The 27,974-nt window shown below is 37.2% G+C and overlaps 1 protein-coding gene across 15 annotated transcripts in view; it reads right to left on the bottom strand.

Annotated features, from left to right (window-relative positions):
• The window catches only part of HMBOX1 (homeobox containing 1), a 181,704-nt gene that overhangs the window by 9,301 nt on the left and 144,429 nt on the right, over positions 1–27,974 (bottom strand). For all 15 annotated transcript variants that reach the window (XM_032634090.1, XM_032634092.1, XM_032634086.1 and 12 more), the window contains exon 7: positions 1,466–1,548. In XM_032634090.1, coding sequence (XP_032489981.1) covers positions 1,466–1,548 — 83 coding nt within the window. The remainder of the gene's footprint in view (positions 1–1,465; positions 1,549–27,974) is intronic.

Raw genomic sequence — 27,974 nt, 5'->3', positions numbered from 1 at the left:
GCTAGTACTATGTACAGACTCAATTACTGAATGAATAAACATATAAATAAACATACAAATAGCAACTAATAACACAAAATGCTCGAATTCAGAAAACCACACAATATTAGGGAATTCCAATATTACTACATTAAAGAATTCGGTCCACTAGGGGTTCAAAGTTCACATGATTGTATATGAAGGCTTCATTTGATCAGCATCATTCTAGATGAATATGTTATTCTTTATCAAGTTTCCAGATAGCTGAAGTTTATTTACATCTTTAAGGCCTTATATTACCTAGTTTCCTGCTGTCTTAAGACAGAGAATACTATCCATGTTTTCTTGAAGATTAAGATCACTATGACCAGCCGTAATTGTAACTATGCTGGAACACATAGCACAATTCAAACTGCATTTTAACTGTATTATCTTCTTTGCTGTCAAATGTGACGTTTTATGGATAGCACCATGTTTACCAACATGGCAAGCACCTTGTACCTTTCCCTCCTCCCTTATTCAGCTTTTAATCCACACTGGGTGGAGAAACCAGAAAACAGGTTGGGCCCTTGATGGTAAGGGGGTGAAGTATTTTCCACGAAGAGTTTGAGTTCCAGCACAGCTTTAGGGCTGGGACTTTTTGGCTTGTGTAAAATAAGGGTACAGGTATCATTGTAGCTGAGCTTGTATGTTTTAGATTATTAAAAGTCTGGCTTCTAACTAAGGGGGAGGATAAATTAGTATTTAATTATTATAAAACAGTTATATTTTTGTGTTGATATATATAGCCTTTAAGCCAATCCAAGTAACTGGCCAAATGGAGATCAACTGGATCATCTTAACTGAGAATGGTTTCTGGTAAAAAAGAAAAAACCCTGTAAAACATGAAGGAGCACTTTAGCACTTGGAAGGAAAGATGTATGAGTGCTTCAGGGGTTCTGTGGACTTGCCCAGGAACAACAGGACTTCAGAATGGAATTACCCTACATTTTTTCCCACCTAAGAAGTCATCCTGATGTAGGGAGGAGAAAGAAGCCAACTCCAAAAAATTCTTTCTCCAAGCAGGAATACAGACTTATACAATTTTCAGCAGTTGTAAAAACACCAAAAAAACCCCACACACCCTATCTTAATAATTTCATTAACCTTGCTTAAGCATACCAAACTTTAAAACTATTTTGAAATTGGCATATTTATGCTGTATTTTTGGAAAAAGAAATCTACACAGTCTTCACAAAAAAATAATTTTGAGGTTGCGTATCTCAAGCAAGGACACTCGCTGGGAATTCCCACATGAAGTTTGATTTGGAGTAGCGTGATCACCCCCTAAGAAGCACTGTTTGAACAGGACAGGGGAGTGGCCATCCACAGGAGGATGGCAGGAATGGAGCCAAGAGCACCCCACTGGGAGAGGAAGAGACTTAGGTCCCAAATGATGACCTGAGCCGAGAGCTCCAGCAGAGCCAAGCAGCACTAGCTACCTTACCTGGCTTCTGTATAACGGCGTTGCAAGCATTTGCAATTTCTTCTCTCTTTGCTTCATCTGGGTATTGATTCTCATTGAAGTAACTGCAGAGGCAACCAATTAAGACACAAAGTTTGTACTTTTAAAAACTGTGCTCTCCTTAAAACACCAGCCCACTGAAAAAGATGTTCTTCTTTAGGATGTAACATTAGAGTGTTTGGTCCAGCCTGTCCAATGGAATTTTCTGTGAGGATGGAAACGGTCTGTTCTGTACTGTCCAACAGGGTGGCCACTACTCACATGTGGCTGCTGAGCATGTGAAATGAAGCTGATGTGGTTGAGGAAGGGAATGTTTAATTTGATTTAATTTTAGTAAATTTAAATTTAAGTAGCTACATGTGACTAGTGGCTTCTATATTGGATAGTACAAGTCTGGCCAATGCTAGGCTTCATTAAAAGATGTCCTTGAAAAAACAAGTTACTTGTGATATGGGTGGCTGGTTGAAATCACAGAGTTCTGTTATTAAGGCACTGGTAACAATAGGACTCTCTTTGCGTGTCACGTTCGTAGCAGCAAAAGTTGGAAATTACCCAACTGTCCCATCAGTAGGAGAATGACAGAACAAATTATGGGACATCTATATTTATACAGAGCTATTTAAAAATTACTAGAAAAACTATCCGCTGGCCTGGAGAGATGTTTATGACACAGTCCTAAGTGCGAAAAACAATCTGTAGAATAATGTGCATGTAAAAGTACTGTTAAGAAATTTGAAAAATTCCTGTCTATGTGTACTTAAATTTGCATGGATAAAAGCTGGAAGGGTACACATCAAGCTGGATTACCTCCTTGTGGGAGAAGGGGATTCGTAGGAGGAAATTTAAACATTTCTAAATTTATTTTTGCCTTTTCCCCTATGTTAAAAAAGCATATATTGCTTCTATACAATAGTACTTAAAGAAATTAGGCTTACTGAACCCATCCCTAGCATTATCAGATCTGTGAGACTATATGTGGGAACAGAATGCTTATTAGTACTACCTGTTCTGTCATCTATGAGTTTAAAAAAAAAAAAAGTGGACTTCCTTGGTGGCGCAGTGGTTAAGAATCTGCCTGCCAGTGCAGGGGACACAGGTTCGAGCCCTGGTCCAGGAAGTTCCCACGTGCCGCAGAGCAACTAAGCCTGCGATCCACAATTACTGAAGCCCGCGCGCCTAGAGCCCGTGCTCCGCAACGAGAAGCCACCGTAGTAAGAAGCCCACACACCGCAACAAAGAGTAGCCCCCACTCGCCGCAACTAGAGAAAGCCCGCGTGCAGCAACGAAGACCCAATGCAGCCAAAAGTAAAATATAAATAAATAAATATATAAAAGACAAAAAAGAAAGAGGGAATTTCTGTGCTTTGAACCTGGAAACTTAAGATCAGGAAATGATTCCTTGTTAAATTCTAGTACCTCTCATCTCCTCAGGGGCTTCCCTTCCCCCAGAAAGCAGCTTTCCCATTCCTTCACCCTCTGTCTGCACTGGTGAAAATGCCATTCTACTGGGAATAAACACTGAAGGCCCCTAACCCTTCCTGTGAATCCCCAAACCCGCCTTCTGCAATGCCACTCCCTTCCCCTGAAGCCCTCTCCATGGGACCATCCTTTACTGTAGTCCTGACACAGCAGCTGCCATCACCAAACAGCCTTTCCTTTTCTAAAATATAAGCGATAGAACTATATCATCCAGTCTTGTCAACTACCACCCTCCACAAATGGTCTCCTGCTGAAGTCCAAGCTTTAAGCATCTCTTCCCACGTGACATTCTGCTATCATTTTTAGGGCTTCCGTGTTCATACTGAGAGTTCTTCCAATCTCTGCTCCACTTCCACATTCCTACTGACCTTTATCTTTACTCCATTTCTGCTATTTACTTGGGCAAAGACACCATGGATTAGTTTCCATTAACCAGCATCACGGGCATCACCTGGCAGCTTGTTAGAAAGGCAGAATCCCAGACCCCCCTTCAGACTAAATCAGAATCCGAATGTTAACAAGGTCTCCAGGTGATTCGAATGCACGTTAATGTTTGAGAAGCTCATTCATTTAAAATTCAACAACAAAGACAACAAAAGCAGATATTAAGTACCTAATGTTATATGCATCCACTGTGGGTAAAGAAGAGAATTAGTTTCTGACTTCAAGGAGTTTATAATCTACTGAAGACACGTATAAATCAATACACTTGTGATAAAATTCCATAGGATGTCTGAACAGAGCAGAGTTCACACAGACGAAGGTGTGCTCAGTGTTGCTGAATGACCTGGCAGAGGAAGTGCTGTCTGAGTTAGGTCTTGAAGATGAACAGGAGTTTGCAAGGCAGAGGAGAGAAGGAAGAACATTTCATGCAAGGGAAAGAACATGAGCAAAGGCAAAAGGTAGATAAAAGCCTTGAGGATTCTGGGCATAGAGAAGAGTTCAGTGTGGTTAGAATATGGGGAAGAAATGAGGAGACACTAGTCTGGAAGAGTAGGATGGGGCCAGCCTGTGATAAGCCCTGCCTGTTCTATGAGTAGTAGAGACTTCACCCTGAAATAGAGGTTTTCAGGCCACACAGAGATATACTCCCATCTGTGTTTGAGAATGATAACATATCTTCAGTACTCAACCCTATGATCTGAAATTCTGAAATTCCCCAATCAACCTTCTAATCACCTACTCCACCTCTCCAAAATAATTTTTTCTTCACCTTCTTTATAATCTCGAATCCTTTAAAACCCTACTCCAACTTTAAAAATCTGTTCATCTGTTACTCTTCTTCTGGCCTCACCTCTCATTTCTCAGCCTGAACTCCATGGCAAGCCGAATCAACTGTATCTCTTAGGAGAAATTCTGATTATTCAGCTTTTCTGTCCTTCCACCATACCTATCCAGCCAATCTCCCACCCTGCAGAAAGCACCTTCCTCTTGTTTTCTTCCATCCTTCTCGCAGGATACCCAGTGTTCCTGGACAAAGTCATAAAATAGGGCCAATTGGTTTCTTTATAAATCTGTGCTTTTCAACCTTAACTGGGCCCCTCATTTCTGTTGGGAATGCTTTTTGTACTTCTAGCCAACTGTCTTTAATATTCCATCTTTAGTGCCCCACTTACCCGAAACCTTTCCACTCTGAAGTCCCAAGCCCTCAAACCCACTACCGTCATTCTTTTCGCAGATGCCCTTGCCTCCTCTTTTACCAAGATGGAGGTTATTAAATACGGGTTTCCTTAATGTTTTTAGCTTCTCAAGTTCTACACGTCTCTGAGCCACTGCACATTCTTCTCTTTGTCTCATGGCAGAGGAAGATGCATGCTCCTCTTCAAGGTCTTCTCCACTTGTGCCTTTGATCTCTTCACCCCCACCCTCTTTCATTTTCTCAACTCTCTCCTTTCTTTCTTGCATACCCCTTCTTTTCCCTGTGCCCATGCAATTTACTCTATTTCACTGATTTTATGATGCACATTTCCTCATTATTATAATCTCTAAAATCAGGTATATCTTATAATTGGTGGTGTCTGAAAATTAACTGGCAGTGTCCTCCCTCCACCCACGCCCACCCCAGTACATAAACTAAACGTGTGTCATACAGTCAAAGCCTTCTTAGGTTTGATGGAATACGGTAGCTGCTAAGACCTAGAGCTCCCGTTTCAGCTACAGCTCAATTGCTACTACTACACCTCATTGTGGTAACTCCTCTTCCAAATTACTGCAAAGCCTGTGACCGACACTCTACTCCCTCTAATGTCTGATTAATATTCCTAATGTACATCTCTAGTCATGCCACTATTCTGTTCAAAAGTTTTTCAAGATTTATTATAGAGGTGTTTAGAGTTCTCCCCCAAACTACCTTTGCATCTTTATCTGCTGCTACTCTCATACAGGCATGCTACAGTCTAGGAAAATGGAATAGCCTTGTCAACCCCCTGCATCTCTGTGCCTTTCTCCTACCAGTATATGTTTTTTGCCTCCCTGCCCCCAAACCATCTTGTCTGTCTTTCACAGCATTGCTCAAATATCACCTCAAAGGTAAATAATTTCCTTACCCCATGAATCCCACAGCATTTCATCTGTTCCTCTCTTACACCTTTTTCATCTTGTATTACAGTTATCACTGTACACCTCTCTGACTACACTGAAAACCACCTGAGGCCAGGGTGCCAAGTCTGACTCATCCCCACATGCACTCCTCATTGATGATATGCGCTCCTCAGTAACAATGGAAAAGTCCCCACCAGCCCAGTGTAGGGGCCTCCAAAAGAAATGGATGTCACTGTAAATGAACTGTTGACCATCAAGGGTATAGAGTTACTGCAACAGGGTCTTGAAGGGTACATACTCAACTGTTACAAGTGATGATTATCTCCTGGGAGCAAGAATGCTGGGGCCGGTGGGTAGAAGAGAGGGAAATATTGGTGGTAATTAAGATCGGTTTTCACATTCTGCTTTGTATACTTCTCTGTTGAATTTCTGAAATGAACATATGCTATTTTCATAAATTTCTTTTTAATAAAAGAACTTTGGGAAAACATTCAGACAATTAAGGACTAGTTTACTGATTAATATAACTCCATAAACAATTTATGTTTGGAAAGTATATCTGGATCGGCTAGAAAATATTAGGTTTGTGATTGCCATTCTAGTGACTAACAGAATAAAACCGTAGTATTTCTGGAAGTTAAATAAGAATTGGCAGTAATTCGTGGCATATATGATTAATGAGTTTAAAAGTTTTTAAAAATCTTATTTAATTTGTATTTTTAGGATTTAACTATATAAAATAAAGTCAGAATAAAAATAAATTGGTAACATCTTCCAAATTAAAGACTCAAGAATATAATTCACTAACTATAGTTCTAAATCTCTAAGCCTGGCAATTAATACTTTCTTTTCTGTTTAAGACCTATTATTTTTATAATTAAGAAATGTAGGCCTATTGAATATTTCAATTTTCATTAAAATGTGCTACCACAGCTGGAGGTGTGTACACTGGGCTGTGAGCACCACTTTTCATCTTTTTGTAATGTTTCAATGTTTAAAAAATGTTAATTAAATATCGATAGTATAATCTAAACTGATAAGATGATATATTTTAAGATACTTCATGGTAAATATTTAAGTTTAAAATGTAATAGTTAAAATTTTTTTGCAAAAAAATTACGAAGCTCTTAAAGCTTTCTTCTTGGTCATGGTGGGAGGGGTGGTAGACAGACACACTGCACTCATGTAAAGTGGAAGAGTTTTTACGAAAGACAAAGGTAGGCCAGGAAATAAAATATGCAACAAATAAGTATTACATAAGTATGAGTATGTACTTGAGTAGACATAAGTTCAAAACATGGCCCTGACCTTAACAATATACAGTTCAGTTGAAGACGTCAGGTTTAAAAAAGTTAAACAATAGGAGTTAAAGAAACGGTCAAAATAGTAAAACTGTGACAAACCAGAATACATCTAGCTGCTAATTAACTATATAAATGATACGTTAAATAAATTCAGGTTAGAGAGATATCTCTATGGACTGTGCTGACCTGGGAAAGCTCACTGATTTGGACAGGCTTCTGAGGGATGCAGAGGCCCCAGGCATCGCACAGGAAAGGGCAAAGTTATCAGTAAAGACAAAAATATAAAGGTAGAAAAACCTAAGATGTGCCTGGAAGACAGAAGGCAACTAGTAATGCAATCTGATTAGACTATAAGGATTATATGTAGGGTTTGCCTGAAATAGTGCTGTTATCCTGGATTATTAACAAACCCCCCTCTCATTCCCCTAAAGTATCCCACTTAGACAATAAATTACATGGTCACCCCAGGACCACATCACATTACTGACTTAGCTGAATTTAATGTTAACTAAAATCCCTATGTCTTTTTCACATGTGCTCTGTGTTCTGGATATTGTCAAAACAAAGGAAGCTGAATCAAAGAAAATAATAACTACGGTTTCTATCTAGTTACTTACAAGAGGAGCTATCTAAGCCCAAGGAATCTGCTTGGCATGTAACAGACATTCAGTAAGTAAGTGTCTGATCAAAAGATGGGTGAATAAATGATACATGAAAGAATGAATGAATGGAAGTAGGAAACAGAGGTGAAAACAGAAAACAGTGGTTTCAGTTAAGGCTTTTACTGAAACCAAGAATACCTCTTTCAGGAGAAAGCTAGTTGGGGTCTCACCATACTGTACACCGTCTTCTCTAGGTATATTCAGATATAGCTGAATACAATTACATTAGTATAGTGTTTATTTTTCAACTATACATAACCAATAGACTATCAATGAAGTTGGGAAATAGGTCTAATGACTTCGATATTTAGACATAATTAATCATTCATTTAGTCACCCCCAAATGTTGACTGAGTCCTAGTTTATACCAAGCAATTGGCAAAATGGTGGCAAAAGATGAACCATGCAAAGCCTCCCAGTGTAATCACTGGGGATGTATGTATGTAATAAAACACATTATAAAGTCCACTGTCAAATGGACTGTATTAATGGAATGAATGTAGTATATGGGAGTAGAGAGGAATCAACATTTGTGCACGCTTCTTGAAGACAGATCACAGAGGGTGGATAAATTGAAATAACCCAAGGCAGAGGAAGCAATATGTAAAAGAAAGGGAGTCATGAAAGACCTTAAAGTGTTCCGAGAATGAGGAGTTCAGTGTGGACGAAATATACGTGAGATGGGGAGACTGGGGATCAAACTAAAGAAAAACATTGGGTCCAGTTTTAAAGAGTATGATAGAGTTTGCACTTAACTCTTTTGGCAACTGGAAGCAAAGGTTTTTAAGCAGGGGTATTATATGATCAAACTTACTTTGTAAGTTTGGGCAGTATCTCTGGTGATACTAGAGGCAAAAGCCAGTTAGGAAGCTGTGGTAACAGCTGAGGAGAGGATCTGAAGTAGGCTAAGGCATGGAAATAGAGAGGGAAGATGAGATTAGAGACATTTCAGGGGCTTCCCCGGTGGTGCAGCGGTGAAGAATCCGCCTGCCAATGCAGGGGACACAGGTTCGAGCCCTAAGTCTGGGAAGATCCCACATGCCGCGGAGCAACTAAGCCTGTGCGCCACAACTACTAAGCCTGCGCTCTAGAGCCCGTGAGCCACAACTACTGAGCCCGCGTGCCACAACTACTGAAGCCCGCGTGCCACAACTACTGAAGCCTGCGTGCCTAGAGCCCGAGCTCCACAACAAGAGAAGCCCCCACTCGCCACAACTAGAGAAAGTCCACACGCAGCAACAAAGACTAATGCAGCCAAAAATAAATTTAAAAAAAAAAGAGAGCGAGAGAGACATTTCAGTATGGTAATAAAAATTCAAGACAGCCTCGCTTCCTGGGTTTAGGCACCCCCTCCCTGCCCCATCACCAAAAGAGACAGCTTTAGGAACAGTACGCACTATTCATTATTCACCTTCAAGCCTTTTAAACTTAAGTTATGTCAAAGGAATAGATATTTCTACTGTTAGCAGGTAGATAAATTGTAGGAGAACTTGGTTCTAAGACTCTAAAAGGGACCTGTTTCTGAAATATACTTCTTCTGTCCCATATAAGAATGTTTATAGCCCTAGACATTTTATAAGACAAAAAAGGGAAAGAGATGTAAACAGGAATCTACAGGTGGTAATATAAGAGTGATAAAATAAATCCTAAGGGCACTACACTTTTATAGACAAAGGACATTGTCAGCTGAGTGATCAGTGAGTATCTTCACAGAGGGAAACCAAATGATCGCTTTGCAAGACCCTGACAGCAAAGACTTAAAATGAAAAGTGGAAAAATAATTTACATGAGATGAGAAACCATAAGCTAGTAACAAATTGAAATGTCCTTTAGGCACCTTCATTTCAGTAACACTAAGTCTATAAAAACTGCAGCCAGAAAGTTCCTCCTATTGTGTCTTGGTGAGCATATAGAAGGCAGGGAATGGCTCTCTAAGCAAGGGATAATGCCATGTAAATGAACTTTTTTTTTTTTCTTCTGTGCCTTTAAGTGAACTATCCCTCCTGAAGAGATATTTAAACCTCACCATTTTAGTAATTCAAAATAAGGTTTCAGGATTGTCATACAGTGCTCACTATCTACAATCCAGTGTGCATTTCTTCATCACTAAGTAAAATTACTGGGTAGAGGGCAGGAAAGAGAGTAACATTAAACTAAAATACTTTGGAACCTAATTGTCCCATCTCCTCTCTGAGAGCATCTATGTGTTAAATGATCTTCAGCAACAACAAAATATTTTAAAATTTTCTTTTTTTGGGGGGGTTGTTTTTAAACAACAGAGTGAAGGCAGAGATGGGAAAAAATGGGAAAAGTTTCTTTAAGTACAGCAACTCTCCTTTGTTAATCCATAAAGGTCTAAGGAAGGAACATCCTCAGTTCACTTACACACCTGGACGGTGATATCCTACATTTTATCCAAAGATCTCAAAGGCCCTCTGAAACTAATCATACCTAAAAATATCCCTGAAAAATCATCAGGGGTCAGAGAGAAATAAGAGGGGCAGAGCTATAAATCAGCTATGCATACGACTCTTCATCATTCACTGTGGACTTCGGGACAATAAGGGACTTTGAAAGATTATTCACCGATCAACTTCCACATTTGAGAAATAGAGACAATGACAAGCTTACACTTAATAAGCTCCCCAAAGTTACAGAGCTGGCTAGCATTACAGACAAGCTCCTTAACTTCCAGGCCCATGCTCTTTCCACTCCTGCTTACTAAAGAAGTCGCCGGATGTAGTGGGTTGAAGAGTGTCACCTGAAAATTCATGTCCACCTGGAACCTCAGAAAGTGATCTTATTTGAAATAGGGTCTCTGCAGATGTAATTTTGGGAAGGATCAAAATGAGGTCAAGCTGGGCCCTAAACCCAACGAGAGTGTCCTTACAAGAGAAAAAAAGAACACAATCAGAGAAGACAATGAGGAAATGAAAGCAGACACTGGAGTGATACATCTACAAGACAAGGAATGCCAGGGACCGCTGACAACTGACAGAAGCTAGAAAAGAGGTGTGGGAGGGTTTCTACCATCAGAACCTCCCAAAGGAACCAACTCTGCTGACACCTTTTGTTCTAAGCCACCCAGTTTGTGGAAATTTGTTATGTCGGCCCTAGAAAACTAATACTCTGGGTAAACAGAATCAGTACAAAAAGAATGGATAGTCTTAAGAGATACTGTGATTCAATTATCATAACTTGATGAACATTATTTCACTATAGAATACACCTGGCAAGTAGACTGGAATAAGTAGCTATTTCTGTAAGTAAGTAGTCTGTCAGCAGCTGAATAAGGCATTCTTTGAAAGTCTGGTCAAATACAGAAAAATTCTAACTTCAATTCTTTTTCCTCCTGTAACCCAAACTGGACTGCTATCCTTCTTTTGATGCTTAACACTGTCCTCCATTTGAACAGTTTTCACACTAAACCCCCAATTCAAAGCTTTATTAACTTTTTTAGATTGGCTACTTCATGATAATGGAGCTAAGAGATTGCTGTATTCATCTGTATCTTTACAATTAGTGCAGCATTGACTTTTTAAAATCTTGGAACAGTAAGTACAGATAAATAGTTCTGTAATACAACAGAGATTATCAATATTAAAAAATCTGCTAAGAGATGTATGATAAAACAAGTATACTAAAACTATGGTAGAATCTAGGTGATAACTGTAAAATTCTTTCAGCTCTGCTGTACATTTAAAATTTTTCACAGTAAAATCTTGGGAAAACAGTAATTGGTAACATTAATAAGATGATAAGATGCTAGGAGCATCTCCATTAAATCAGAAACAAGGCAACAGAGCTCACCATCCCCAATACAACCTTTACTTTTGTTACAATTTAATGTTTTTTCTGAAAGTCTTAGTACAATAAGGCATGAAACAGAATTAAGAAACAAATTGGGAAGGAGAGCCACAAAAATATCAATTGCATATTATATTATACCAAGAAAGCCAAGGGATAAATTCAAATTGCCTCAGAAGTAATCAATCAGATGGTTGGGTACGAAACAGGCCAACAAAAATATCAAAACTTTCCTACACATCAATAATAAGCAATTGGACAACCTAACAGAAAAAAAGGCATCTATTCATGAGAGCAAGAAAAATGAGAAAACAAAAATGTCTAACAAGAAAAATATAGAAACCATACAAAAAACTAAAACATGTTACTCATTTTGCTGATAGGTATAAAAAAGACACAAGAAATGAGAGGCATATAACACATTCCTAGATAAGAATGAATAATATGACAATGTCATTTCTTCCCAAATTAATTTTTAGGTTTAACTTCAATGAAATTTAACTTCAATCACATATTTTTCTTCCCTCTTTTTTTCTCAGTGGGAGTGTTATGAGTCAACAATACTATTTGACTGTTTGCCTGAAAAAACAGATGAAAATGGTTAAGAACATTTTGAAAATGGTAATAAATAGGCTCTCTCTCTTGTCAAATATTGTGAAATTATATGATAATCAGAGCTGTGGTTCAAGAATTGTTGATAAGATCAATAGAACTAACAAATATAATAACTTTATATGCAAGAAAGAAAGAATTTTAAATCTAAGAAGAAAGGGAGAATTGGCTATCTGGAAAATAAGACCAAACTAGACCTTCACCTTATAAACCCAATATTTTATGGCTAAATGTAAAAGAAAACATCTGAATGAGGAAGCATATGTGATGGAGGCAGTCACACAAGAATAAAAGCACTGGATTTATCTACATTTAAATAAAAAATAAATTCCAGGGCTTCCCTGGTGGCGCAGTGGTTGAGAGTCCGCCTGCCAATGCAGGGGACGCGGGTTCGTGCCCTGGTCCGGGAAGATCCCACATGCCGTGGAGCGGCTGGGCCCGTGAGCCATGGCCGCTGAGCCTGTGTGTCCGGAGCCTGTGCTCCGCAACGGGAGAGGCCACAACAGTGAGAGACCTGCGTACCGCTAAAAAAAAAAAAAAAAAAAAAAAACACTAAAACAGTGCTTTTCACCTACCAAATAAGTAAAATGAAGCTGATTTTCACTCACTAAAAAGATTACGGTATGCAGGGAAGGCAGGCTGTGGTGACAGGAGCAGTGCATGCTCAAGGCCACTGTTGGTGATGTGAATAAATTCAGCTTTTTGTAGGGAGCTGGTAATATAGCCAAACATATCATTATTCTTAAGACAAAAGGTAAGAACAAGGGTGTCTGAGTCAGGACTATTTAACAGGGCAAAACTGGGAAGACTTTAAATGTCTAATAAAATAATAATGGTTAAATATGATTATGGTATAGGCATTTGAAAAAAAAGAAGGAGCCATTTAAAAAAATCGTGTTTTCAAAGAGTACAAAGAGTACATCGGAAAATGTCAGTGAAAAAAAGTTTACAAAACCAAATATGAATTATTCTAATTGTGTTTAAAATACAGATAAGATAGAAACACCAAATGTACATGTACCAAAATATTTTTAGTGGTTATTTATGAATGGAAATATTACTTTCTTCTTTATACATTGTTTTCCAAATAGTTTACAATGTGTTACTATTAATTTTCTAATAAAAAATGTTACCCCAAATAAAAATAAACTGGGTTATGTAATATTACATAAACCTAACTCTGATTAATTTTATAACTGCTTTTCAAAATACTTTTCTTTCTTTTACCATCCCTGTATCTGTTTACAAACTGGCAACATAAGCAGTTATGAAATTAGGACCTGAGCTAGCTAGATACAGCTGTCAACACAAATGTCCAACTGCAGGGGACTGGGTAACAAATTATGGTATATTCTTATACAAAATTCTTTTGCTTAGAAAGATATACACATATATATATATAACACAGAAAAATGGCGAAAAAGAAACATACCAAAATGTTAATGATTATCTCATTAAGCTCATTTTAATTTTCCTCTTTATATTTTCTTGCATTTCTCCATTTCTTATATAAGTATGTGCTTATTTTGTAATTAAAAAGGCATTATTTGAAAATAAAGTTTGCTGTCCCAAAGCATGAACAAAATAGAACTGCACAAAATTATTTTTAAATAATAAATTTCTTAGTTTTTCTTAATGCGTTTTGGCAACAAATTCACGCTTTAAACATTTGTTTTGCAAACACACTAAAGTATGACAAACAAAAGATGTTCTACACTAATGTATTTTTTATAAATAAAAGTTCACTTTTAATTCTACAGAATTAAAATAAATAATGGCTCCCTCCAAATCAGACTTTTGTAAGGTTCACATGACCTTCCAAGTAAAAGCTAAAATATGAATGAGTTCTGTAATAGAAGAAGCTGTAAGTTTTCGAGACTTTGCCGCATCTTATAGAATAGAAAAGCCTGTGAAAAGGGAAGACTTTAAGTGGAAAAATTAGTATTGGCCTATGAAGAGATTAAAGGATTCAGATATGAGAAGTTGAATTTTAGAATCCCAATTCATAAATGCAATGGAATCCCATAACACCGTTCATTACACATGGTTTTAGATACACCACACAGTAGATCCTGACAAAGAATGAAAGGAGACTTGACTTGCTCAAGGTCACACAACCCAGAACTCAAGTTTCCTGACTGAGTTCACTGGCTCAAAGGGCTCACAGGAATGGTGGTCATTATTTAGCTATGACATAGTATTGTTTCAGACTTCCTTTAAGACACAAATCTCTGTAGCAATCAATCACCTAAATCAACTCCTATAAATTTCACAAGCGTTCCCAGAAGCAAAGATGTGACAGCAGTGGTAAGATACCCATGACAGCCCCGGGACCACAGCTGCTATACCTAGGGGCTTTTTCCTCCTGGGAAAGGAAATCTAATTGCTCTGGAGACAACCATAACAACACTGAGGTACCTTTTTTCCCTGGGCAGAGGAGAATTTAATAAACTCTAGGACTTCTCCTTTGAAACACAACATCCATACACATTTAAAGACTATGTATATAGCACAGTTAATCTACTGTAGAAGAGTTAGTAGGACCTCTTCAGACACTAGCACCAAAAAAAGCTTCCAAGTCCTCCTCAGGATGGCCTTTCTTCACTAATGTAAAAAAGAAAATTCGATACACGATACAATTATGGATACCATGTATGACACGTGCCCTAATACAAAATTTTCATCTCCCGAGGTCCTTCACTGCAAAGATTCTGTTTAAATGTTATATTTACTTGCAGCATGCTAACTGCCACTAGACCTTACCTGCTATTTAATAAATAGATTTCAAGACTAACAGTGAATTTAGGAACTGAGTTTTTAATACATTTTAGCCTATCACTAAGCCTTAGAAACAACACAGGCTTATCGTTTGTCCAGTGACATGCAGCCCTAAATGAAGTCCTACCACAGTAGAGATTTGGTGTGAGTTTTATCACTACTTGACAATATAGAGCAAGTTTTCCTTCTAATATGTATTACCCTTTTAGTCATCAGTCTTTCTATGAAGACTGTGAAAAGAAGAATGGAGACAATGTTTTGAAGTCCTCAGGCAAAACAGTAAAACTGACAAATTCTAACCACCTTAAAGAAAAACAACCGAGAAATGGTATGGTATTTCTCTTGAAGCATGTCTCTTGATTGCATACCACTGAATTCATTAAATGTTTGCTCAACCCTCCATTTTATTTTAATAAGAAAAAGAACATGCACAAGAGGGCAGTGTTTGGTTTTGCTGGTCCATGGATTTCCTAGTTTCCTAATGAAGCTACCAAATGTGAGTGATAATTACGTGAAGTTCATACCAGTGGAAACTGTGGTACCTTGGAGAGTGAACTGCATCTACCAGAACTTACACTGTCAAAGCATGAAAGCTGGTATGCCCCTTGCTGCCTCTGCTTCTGGCTGGAAGCAGCTGTATCCTCCCCTCTGTTTTGACAGCCTTTGCTAGTAGGAATTAGGTTTACAAAAAAGATTTGTAAGGTGACCTGGAATTAAGTTTCTTACACTTGGTGTACAAGTTGTCCTGAGGCAGGGAGCCTGTTTTTAAATATAAAGCACTGAATTATAAACTGGCCACTTACCAATCTGACACTACTGACCAACAGTTTACTATAATATGAAGATCAGTAGAACAAGACTGATAAAAATCAATCTACTGTCTCCTGCATGGTTTTTTTTTTTATGATTAATACTATGCTTCTGCAAAATGACTACCTCTACCATAAAAGGATATGGGTCTGTATCTAAAATGAGAACTTGTCCTCCTGGGGGAGGTCTCAACAAATAGCAAACCAAACATGGCCAACAGCATAGATTCTTTAGAGAATCAGAGGTACATTGGTTGGAGATTATTCTGATACCTCCCTGAAGAGGGAGAAACACAATACCTTGTACTTAAAGGTACTTGCTACTCTCTCTTAAACCTACTTTTTAATCTCCTGTGTTACGGTTTTGCTGCTGTTTTTAGTTTAGTCAAACTACCCAGGATATACATAAATGACTGCTAACTACCTTTTAAAAAGTCGAATTAATTCTTCTAACACTTGACAAAAAACATGCTATTTACATTAATATTGCCAGAACTGAAAGGTTATCTTACCAATTGTGCGCAAGATAAATACATTTCTTCACAGTGATACAAGAGCAAATTTGGGATATAGTCATATTCCAAGGAAGGTATTTTGATGACAAACTAAGGTTTCTGCCCCCAGAAAGATGATAATTATAGGATAGTCTCAAAACAGAACTATAGGTCTGTCTGGCCTTTAAGTGGATGACGTGACAAAGTAGGAACCAATAAAACAGAATATTTGGATGAGGCACTATTATGATTGAGGTTTCTATGGTACACAGGTTTTCAAAAAGACCACTTTTAGATGCTTTCTATCACTGAAATTACACGGTTCATGCACGCTTCTTCAACCAAAAGGCAACTAAAACAGAAGTAGAATATTTACCCACAAGTTCATATTCTACTAATTTGAGATCTTCAAACATCAAACACTTATGCAAACCTTGGTACACGCTATGAATGTTTAGTCTATCAACAATGATTTCCGAATGCACTATTATAAGGGCCATATCTGTCTTGTTAATCACTGTATCCCAACCAGTGTCTAGCATAAGGAGTGGTATGAAGTAGAAGCTCAATTAACATTTGTTGAGTTTATAAAAGAAAAAGCTCACTCATTTTCTGTGAAGATTTTCTAGTTGGTCTATAACCTGGTCTCCATCAGTATTAATATTTATACTATGACGTGTATAACTCTGCTTCTGGGATGAATCATATCTTTATTGGTGACTCCTCACATGCAACACCAATACTTACCAAACTATACTTCATGTCTTTGTAAACTGTGGCCACAGAACAATATGAGGAACATGGGGTCTTTGGTCCTGTTTAATTAGCTCAGGAACTAGAGAAATGAGGGGTCTGTTGTTTGCACAAAATGAAACTGCTGGCATATCTTCTATACAAGGATGGGGAGAATTTTTAATCAGCCTCAAAAAAATGGTGATAATTTCTCTTTTGGCTATTTCTGTTTGACCAAAAGGGAACCAGGAAGTAAAATCTGCCAATTCTAAAATGCATTTAAGGACAGTTCATTTTCTTACTGGCTATGAGAAATGCATTGGGATAACTTTACCTGTCAATAAGTGGGAAAGTTTTGTTGTTTTTTTCCTCAAATAGTCTAATGGATTGAAATGAGGTCATGTTCAGGCTCCTGCTGTCTTAAATAAATGTTAAGAACTTCCTTCTATTTGCAGAGATACAGGAGGTGTAGTTCATTATGTTCCACCTGAGTCATTCCATAAGGAGTATTAAAGACGTTAAACTCTTTTTAAAATTCATCTTCCAGCATCCATTAATTCCAAAATTTATAATGTATTCTTGCAGCATTTTCTATCCTAGGATAGCAATGACATCAGAAGAGAGGGAAAGGAAGACCAGCTTGCCAGGTGTTGCAGTGACGGCAAGGCGACCCTTAGATTTTACAGGACCCAATTCCACTCCCACAAAGTGGGTTTTGTGGGGGAAAAATAGTACAGTGATCAGGCTAAGGAAAAACGACATTGAGGCCTTGAAACGTAATGTTTCTGCTGTTTCTGAGTCATTTTGAGTGGATCACTTTAAATTATCGAATTATTGTTTCTTGCTGAATTGAAGGCCTTACAATTTTAACAAAATTAGAAAATACTGTATTACTCTACCCCCATCCCAAGTCTAATATGTCTGGCAGGGGAGATGGGCGACACCACTTCCTAATTTTCTTAAAGTTGTAGGGTCTTATTAAATAGTCAATTCAGTCAAGTTCAAGCAACAATTACTGATGTCAGACTTTATGCAGAGCACTGTGCTAGCCTAGGAACCCGTTGGGTGTAACCAAACCCTTGTCTGCAGGGGAACATAAACTACGTCACTGAAGTACCAGGTAAAATTTACTCAACAGATGGCGAAATAATTCATTCTGGTAAAGATATAGCTCAAATTTTCTTCCTAACAATGCACTGCTATAACAGAAACCAGTAGGAAAATTGGATTCTATAATTTTATAATAATCCACGTCAGCAGGGGAAAAAAATGGGTCAAAAATGTTTAAATTGAAAATGGCTGGAATTTCAATGTATTTCCTTGCCACAGAGAAAAGGGAATATCATTTAGGCTCCTACCTTTAAAAAGGAAGACTGAGAAGATTTTCAAAACAATTTTTTTCTTTCTTTTTTTTTTTTTTGGTCACGCGACTTGTGGGATCTTAGTTCGCCGACCAGGGATTGAACCCAAGCCCTCTCAGCAGTGAAAGCGCAAAGTCCTAACCCCTGGACCACCAGGGAATTCCAAAAACAGTTTCAATTTTTTAATCCCAGGATGTTTTACAAATATTAGACACAGAAATCTACCTCTACCCTCCAAAATAATTTTGAGTCCCTGTCATAAAAGAACTATTATCAGTGCTTTATATGTGAGAGGAAAATGGCACAAACAATCTAAAAAATGTCTTAAGAGATTTTTACAACAACCATATTTCGGCATGGATGCAAATATGAATGCTTGAGAAAGACAAATGCTACAACTGTGGCAAGACAAGGGTTTTCTACAATCTGGATACAACCTACTTCCCCAGCCTCACTTCTTGCCTGACTAACCATATACTCCAGTTACCTGATTTTTCATGCCTCTGTGCCTTTGCATATACTGCTTCCACTGCCAAGCATGTCTTTCTTCCTTTCCCCAACCCATCAAAATCATACTGCTCTCCAGGACCCAGCTTCAGTGTCACCTCGGTGTTGTCTTCCCTCACACCACTCTCCTCTATGTCCTACTGTACCTGGTGCCTATCTCTTCTGAGTTTCTTTAAACCTGACTCTTCCACTAGACTGAGACCTACTAGAGCAAAACCTTATCTTTAAATATGCTTCAGCACTCGTGTAGTGATTGGCACACAGGTGATTAATGACTTTCTTTTGAGTAAAGAAAGGCTAAATAGACACTTATTGGCTGAGGCTTAGGAATACAGAAAATGGTAATTCTTCAGAAAATTCCACTTGAAGAAACCCAGAATTCTTTTTGAAAGTTCTTATTTGTTTAGTAGGAATGTATTTGTTAAACACCTACTATGTGTGTCACGTACCACAGGTAGTACTTCATGTGCACCATTGTTCAGTATTTTTCTTATTTATGCATGTATGGCCTTTGTTGCTGCACACGGGCTTTCTCTAGTTGCGGGGAGCAGGGACTACTCTTTGTTGCAGTGTGCGGGCTTCTCTTGTTGTGGAGCACAGGCTCTAGGCGTGTGGGCTTCAGTAGTTGTGGCTCATGGGTTCTAGAGCACAGGCTCAGTAGTTGTGGCGCATGGGCTTAGTTGCTCCATGGCATGTGCGATCTTCCCAGACCAGGGCTCGAACCCGTGTCCCCTGCATTGGCAGGTGGATTCTTAACCACTGCGCCACCAGGGAAGCCCCATTGTTCAGTATTAAATCACAGCACTCCTATAAGATAGGTTTGATTATTACTGTCATTTTATAGCAAGGAATTTGCCTACGGATACACAGCTAGTGAGTAAGACAGTTGAGACTAGCACCCCAGTCTTTGTAACTAAAAATTCTGTTCTTCCATAAATGACCCAGAATTGCCAAAGCAATCCTGAGGAAAAAGGACAAAGCAGGAGGCATAACCTTCCCAGACTTCAGACAGTACTACAAAGCTACAGTAATCAAAACAGCATAGTATTGGCACAAAACCAGACATATCGATCAATAAAACAGAATAGAAAGCCCAGAAATAAACCCACACACCTACAGTCAATTGATCTTCCATAGAGGAGGCAAGAATATACAATGGAGAAAAGACACTCTCTTCAGCAAGTGGTGCTGGGAAAGCTGGAGAGCTGTATGTAAATCAATGAAGTTAGAACACACCCTCACACCATACAAAAAAATAAACTCAAAATGGCTTAAAGACTAAATATAAGACATGACAACATAGGAACTTCCCTGGTGGTCCAATGCAGGGGGTCCAGGTTTGATCCCTGGTCAGGGAACTAGATCCCACATGCTGCAACTAAAAAAGATCCCACAACTAAAGATCCTGCATGTCACAACTAAAAAGATTCCACATGCCACAATGAAGATCTCACACGCAGCAATGAAGATCCAGCATGCTGCAACTAAGACCCAGTGCAGCCAAATAAATAAATCAATTAATTAAAAAAAGATATATTTAAAAAAGAGACATGACACCATAAAATTCTTAGAAGAGAACATTAGCAAAACATTTTTGGACATAAATTGTACCTATGTTTTCTTAGATCAGTCTCCCAAGGCAGTAGAAATAAAAGCAAAAGTAAACAAATGGGACCTAATCAAACTTAAAAGCTTTTTTACAGCAAAGGAAACCATAAACGAAATGGAAAGACAACCTACGGACTGGAGAAAATATTTGCAAATGATGTGACCAACAAGGGCTTAATTTCCAAAATACACAAACAGCTCACACAACTCAGTAACAAAAAAAACAAACAACCCAATTGAAAAATGGGCAGAAGACCTAAACATACATTCCTCCAAAGAAGACATACAGATGGCCAACAGGCACATGAAAAGATGCTCAGCATCACTAATTATTAGAGAAATGCAAATCAAAACTACCAAGAGGTACCATACCATCTCACAACAGTCAGAATGGCCATCATCAAAAAGTCTACAAACAACAAATGCTGGAGACGGTGCGGAGAAAAGGGAACCCTCCTACACTGTTGGTGGGAATGTAAACTGGTGCAGCTACTATGGAAAACAGTATGGAGGTTCCTTAGAAAACTAAAAATAGGGTTGCCATATGACCCTGTAATCCCACTCCTGGGTATACATCCAGAGAAAACTGTGATTCAAAAAGATACATGCAGGACTTCCCTGGCAGGCCAGTGGTTAAGACTTCACCTTCCAATGCAGGGGGTGCAGGTTCGATCCCTGGTTGGGGAGCTAAGATCTCACATACCTTGTGGCCAAAAAAACCAAAACATAAAACAGAAGCAATACTGTAACAAATTCAATAAAGACTTAAAAGAAATAAAGTTAAAAAAAAAAAGATACATGCACCCCAACACCCCAGTGTTCACTGAAGCACCATTTACAGTAGCCAAGCATGGGAACAACTTAAATGGCTATCGACAGATGAATGGATAAAGAAGATGTGGTACATATATACAATGGAATACTACTCAGCCATAAAAAAAGAATGAAATAATGCCATCTGCAGCAACCTGGATGGTCCTGGAGATTACCATATTACCTTACTTCACTTACCATAAGTGAAGTAAGTCAGAGAAAGGCAAATACCATATGATATCACTTATACGTAGAATCTAAAATATGACACAAATGAACTTATCTACAAAACAGAAACAGACTCACAGACAGAGAACAGACTTGTGGTTGCCAAGGGGGAGGTGGTGGAGAAGGGATGGATTAGGAGTTTGGACTAGCAGATGCAAACTAGTATATATAGAATGGATAGACAACAGGGTCCTGCTGTATAGCACAGGGAACTATATTTGGCATCCTGTGATAGACCATAATGGAAAAGAATATGAAAAGGAATATATGTATAGGTATAACTGAATCATTTTGCTGGACAGCAGAAATTAACACTATGTTGTAGATCAAGTATACCTCAATAAAATAATTTTTAAAAACAATCTGTTCTTAACCACTATATTATCAGAAACAAACAAACAGAAAGACAAAAACTAACATAAAATGTGCAAACTATTTGACATTTAGGGAAAACCATTTATTTAAAAGCTTTATTGCTGCTCCCAATCTTTATCTTTGTATGTGTATTCTTTTCATTATTGTAATAATGCAATTTTTCTTCTATCGCTTAACATTATTTCATTCACGGTTTTCTTCGAATTTATACAGGCCACATCCGTTACTTTACCACTACATTCCATGTAATAACTTAGCAGCTTGCTAAAAAGCTATCATGGTTAAATGTAAAGAAGTTAAAAAAAAAAAATCACTGAATTTCCTATGCAAAGTCACTATCTTGGTCATACACGTGGTCTCTGATCCCAGATATGAAAAAGATATTTTCTTTAGCTAGTCCACTCAATTCAGCAGCAACATAACAAAGAAGAAAATAAGATTTAAGTTTCTTTGCAGCTGTAAAATACTAAAGAAAGTTTTACTCTTAGAGATAAAATGAAAAATAGGAGAAGCAAATTTTTTTCTCAGCAGTGAGAAATGCTTTTAGTTTTTTCATTTTATAAGGAAAAAGGAAGTAATTCTCATTACCTAGACTGATAAAAGGTAGGTGAACAATGATTTCTTTGCATTTTCAGGTTGCAATACCCTTAAGGTATTTCATTACTATAAACAGAGAAATTGAGGGACCAAAGTGCAAGCTGATTGCCAAACAAGGTGCCAAGATAAATTATGGGGATATATATATGAATGACGTCCTAGATAACTGGTCTTCTCATAGAACTCAGTTATCATGGAGGTGATTTTGTTCTTTGAAGTTAGTCTAGTCGTTCATGTAGTTATACAAAGCACCAATTATTTTTCAAAGATTTACTTCTAGGTTGAGAAGATTTTCCTAACAAAAGCCAGTCTTAAAGGGAACAAAGGCTCCACACATAACAAGAAATTACTTAAAATCATACAGCAATGCAATTTTGAGAATTATAAGGGCCCTTAGAAATTATATAACATTTACTAATTCTTTGAAAAATAAATATTGATTAATTTGCTTTTTAAGTGAAATAGAAAAATACTTCATTCAGTAAGTTTAAGAAAAACTAAAGCATATACTGAAGTTTACATTATGATCAACTAGGAAGCAACTAAGAAGAACAGAGGTGGGAGGGTAGGAAGCATACTTAAAAGAAAGTGTGAGAAGAAGAAAGAAAAACTGAATAAAAATTTTTCTGGCAAACGAAAGAACAGAAAGTGAGGAACCTTGAGGAAGATATAGAAAGGGGTTTAGGAGGGAAAAAGGAAAATTAAGAGGGCCTGAAAGAAATAAGAGATGAATAAAGAAACACAGACAAGAAGACAGTTAAATGCAATAAGGACTTTCCTTTTATTCATCTTTGCATCCCAATTCTTAGCATACGGCCTAGCACATAGCAGACACTCAATAAATGTGTATCTAACAAAAAATAAAGAAGAGAAAGAACAGAAAAGATCAACATTATGCTTAAAAAAAATTCTATGGTTCATATGGCTATGGGTTCAAAATAAGCAACTTAAACTCATTTCTTCTGGAGTTTAGCCAAGTTAATTAACTTCTTAGTTCTTGTTTTAAAAGACAAACTATTTGAACTAGATGATCTTTAGGGTCTTTTCCTTATTCTCTGCAGAAATGGTGACCAAATACAAGTAAATGAAATCAAGGGAAGGTCCTTAAATGTTGCTTAAACCGAATCAGTGGTCAGCAGATGCAATTTATATATTTTTGTACAACAGAGGTAAAATGGTCCCTTTATTGTTCACATGGCTCAAGCTGTCATTCAAAGAAACATCTGGATGGGTCTCAATCTCTCAGAAGAACAATATTACAAAAGCATTTATAAGCATTTCTGCTCCAATATTTTTGTGGTTAGGTGTAATCTTACTGAAATGAGAAGAGTCTCTTACTCCATGGATTTCTGTATAGTATGAATGATACCAAATGATACTGGGACACTACACTACACAAAATAATACAGAAGGATACTGCTAAGGAAGAAAAGGTGATTATTTTTCCCTTTTACAAAGTAATAGGATTCTCTTCAAGAGATAAGAGTGCTTTTTTTAAAATGAGGGAAATTTTTACTAGGAGAACAAGCAGTTATTTCTCCATTTTTACGGTAATTAGGAAACTGTCTAAAACTATATAAAAGCAAAACAAGATAAAAACATTAAAAGAAAATGTGGCTTCATGACTTAAGAAAGATGAAGTGGAGAATACTGCCTGTGTAAAAAAAATTTTAAATCGCACAGTAGTAATTAAAGGTAATAAAACAATAATGGGAAGTGGCGCCATGAAACTAGGGAAGGTTAATACCATTTGAGACTACTATAAAAGAACATAGAGGAAACAGATCTTCCAGAGCCACTTCAAGGTTGAACCTATGCGACTCTCTGTCTTTATTTTAGTTACACATACAAACGTGTACACCATATATCATCAAAATTCATCATATTTCAGAGTCAGAAGACTAGGAAAAGGAATGTTCCCTGCAGGTCAGGGTTTTGATGACTGGCAAAATACTAGCAAGCTTGCATTGCAGTTTCTGAACCACACCCAGTCTGCAGTTAAATATAGAATTTACTTTCTGGAACTATTGGTCTTCTTAACCTTCACAGTCCAAGTACTCACTGAAAAATTGAAAGTTAAACAGAGAAAGGAAAGAGACTGAAACCAAAATCCAAGTACTAATAAACTGTCCTGGGAAGAATTCCAAAATGTGGTAAATACCAAGAGAATTAAATTACAGAAACCTCAAGCAAAATTCTGGAAACACACTTTACAAACAGATTTGTCTCTTCTATGCTGATTCTCCCAGGATGTACAACAGACTTATATAAAATGCATTTGTGTACTAGACCCAGGTCTCTAATTCAGATTACACATTCAGACTGTATATAACATGTCAGGTTAATAGCAGTGACACCAAATTTAGAGCTATGATTTAATTTTGGTTCATTATAGTATTGTGGTTGTGAAGTTATGTTTGTTGATAAAGAGTAACTTTTATCCTAAGAAAGTATTTTTAGATGCTTAAATTTTGGGGGAAGAGAAACCCTTAAGCTGAAAATTTTAATACTGATTCTTTGCTTGTTGGGGAGAATAATTAGGGTTAATTTTTTCGAGTTGTTTTGGAGATTGACAAAGGTTAAAACAACAACAACAAAAATGTTTTCCTTATAATTTCAGAAGGTTCTGGGCTTTAGAAATGATTTTGTTTTATAATAGCTCAATGAAGATGAACATGAAAAGAATCTAAGAGGAACAAAATACAAATTATAGGTGTGCCGTTTCCATAAAAAACAAAACAAAACCATGAAATAGTTTTAATTACAAACACACACAGCAATACTCATTTTGCCTTCATTTTCCTGGACATTCCCAGATACAGACTCATCATTCAGCTACTTTGATGAAAAATAATGGCAATAAGTAACCTATATACAGAGATCTGGTTCCAAAGTGGGTACTCTTAAGCATTATACTCTATTGCTTCTATATGTCACAAGGTGCTCTTATTTATTCCTGTATCTAGTCAAAGCCTTCTTCAAGTTGTTGCTTCTCTTTCAATCTTGCTTAATTGGGCTGAAAAACCTATATATGGCGATTCGAAGGTTTCTTTCATCTTTCTCCCTTGAGACCAGAATAGGTACAATAGCCAGGTCTCACACTTTTGTGTCCTGGTCAAATATCCGAACACTCCAAAGACATACCTGTTTCCAAAGCTGAAAGAATACCCAGTCCGAATGGCAGAAAGGTTAAAAAGGAAAGAGTACATCAGAAGCTTTGATTTTAGGCCATAAGGCCTCCACAACTTCTGACCATAAACTCTAAAGACTATTCAGTTCTGCTAGGTTCATCATCATCCTTTACTTCTTCACCCTTAAATGTATCCCTTCACTCCATCCCTAGCACTTTGCCTCATACCTAGTAAGTACTTTGTTGAATAAATGAACAAAGGAACAGTTAGGTTTGCTGAATAAAAATCACATTTGAGTCTTACATTATATTTTTTGTACATGCAGGTATTTCAGACATACAATATAGATGTCGCTCCTTCCCCTTGTGAATATGTAAACTACTTGAGTTTAGCCTAGCTCAGTGCTAGCACATAACAGATGCTCTATAAATAAATGATTGAATGAATAAATTAGTCAATTATCTAATTCTATTTTGCCCATTAAAATCTAGTCAAGTCCCCTTTAAATAATAACAACAAAAATCTTTATGGAGAATTTCAAAACTATACAAATATACTATACCCATGAACCCCCATGTACCTATTATCCAGCTTCAACAATTATCAATCATTTTTCCATTTTTGTTTTATCTTTCCCTCTTTACAATCTCCATATGTTCTTAAGCAAACAGAAGGTTACATCACATGTTAATCTAGTGGCATCAGACGTCAGAGTTAATAAGGGTCAAGTCCATACATTAAAAACAGTGTACACCCAAATAAAAATATACCCCTCTTAGTTAATAAGGAAAACTCAAATCCATGGTTAGCTCTGTCTAAAGGTCGACATGTGGCTGGGCCACTTATTAGCTTTGTGGTCCTGAAAAGGTATTCAACCTCTTAGAGCCTTGGCTGCCTCATTAGAAAAAGAAGAAACCAGGACTGTTATGAGGCTTAAATGTGGAGGATAAATATATGTGGAACTCCCAATACTGTACTAAATAACTGTTTCTTTAAAAAAACAGCTATACTGAGATAAAATTCACATACCCCCAAATTCACCCATTTATAATTCAATAGCTTTTAGCATATTCAGAGTTGTGTGAACATTATCACAATTTTAGAAATTTCTATCACCCCCAAAAAGAAACCCAACACTCCTTAGCCTTCATCCTCCCCTACAATATCCCTAACCTCCCCAGCCCTAGACACCACATATCTACGTTCTGTCTCTCTATAGGTTTACTTAAACTGGATATTTCATATAAAGGGAATCATACAGTATTGTCCTTTGTGACAATAAATGTTTCTGGAACTAGATATTTTAAAAGTCAAATATGTGGTACAGACAATGCAATGAGGTCAGAGAAGTGGAAAAGGCCAAAAAAAGGGGGATCGATATCTATCTATCTACTGTAAGCCGGGCAGGCACCACTAAGTTATGTGCTAGGAAATATTACTGAAGTGCTTTGGGGGTGGTAAGGGGTAGGAAAATAGTATGTGTGTGTTACATGCAAACAGGTGGGTAGTTAGTGAAATTATCCTCTGAGCCCTTCACTTTCCTCATTTAAATAGAAAGAAAGATCATCATGAGACTGAGGATGGGGAGTTTGCAGAGAGAACAAAGTGTGAAATAATTATTTAGGAGAGTGGGAAAGAATGAACCAGGAAGGTATAGTATGATTGTCTGGCAGAATTAAAGACTCACTTGAGGTTCATGGTCATGAATTTAAAATGAGATCAGTCAGAAGGGTTTTAAGTTTTTCTGGAGCCATATTTAGCTACAAAAACATGAACACAGTATAAGCAAAAATGTAGAAACAGAAGAGATGAATTTAAACATGGTATATTCTTACTCATGGCTTTAACTATACCTACTATATTGACGACTCCTAAATCTTCATTTCTAGAGCCACTGAAACCTCCTAGCACAGAAATCTTGAGGTGATTTCACAGTCAAAGCTCTAAGTGAAAGGAATTTAGGTAGAAAGGGAACATTTGTTCAATACTGTTTATGAGAAAGGCATTCTACTATGTGCTTTACATATATTATCTCACATAACTCTCGTAACTCTTCTCATAATAAACAACTTCATTTTACAGAAAACTGAAATTCCTAAAGATTAATATAAGGTGAAACTGGGACTAAACCGTAAGTCTCTATGACTCTGACTTTTCACTCTATCATAGTACTTAACTCTTCTTTTTATAAATACAGTAATTGGGGTTAAGAGATATTAAATGATTTGCCCAAAGTCAAACCATTTTCTAATGGTACAGATGTTGTCTCCCAGATGAATGCTCTTTGACCATCACCATTGCTAAACTCTCTTTTACACTTCCTGCTCTGTCATCTCTATGTTCAATCTGTGACTAGCTTAGGTTGTTCTTTTCTTCAATTTTTTTCTGATATCTATTATCTTCTATCCACTTTCTTGCCCTTTGCTTTAATATTATAGCTTGGGCCCTCATCACTGATGCACAGATTACCCTAACAGCCTCCATCTATCCCTCCTCAACCCATTTACATATAAGCTAGTCACTTCTTTTCTCTGAGGCTCTTATATATAAACTATAAATAATAAGATATCCACAGTACAGAATCGTGAAGATTAAATAAGCTCACTTATCATATAGAATAATTATCAATAAGATTAATAATTATACACTGTAA

This window comes from Phocoena sinus, chromosome 6 (genome assembly GCF_008692025.1).
Source record: "Phocoena sinus isolate mPhoSin1 chromosome 6, mPhoSin1.pri, whole genome shotgun sequence".
NCBI lineage: Eukaryota > Metazoa > Chordata > Mammalia > Artiodactyla > Phocoenidae > Phocoena > Phocoena sinus.
The sequence above is the reverse complement of the archived record's forward strand: the minus strand, read 5'-3'. Positions and strand labels throughout refer to the sequence as shown.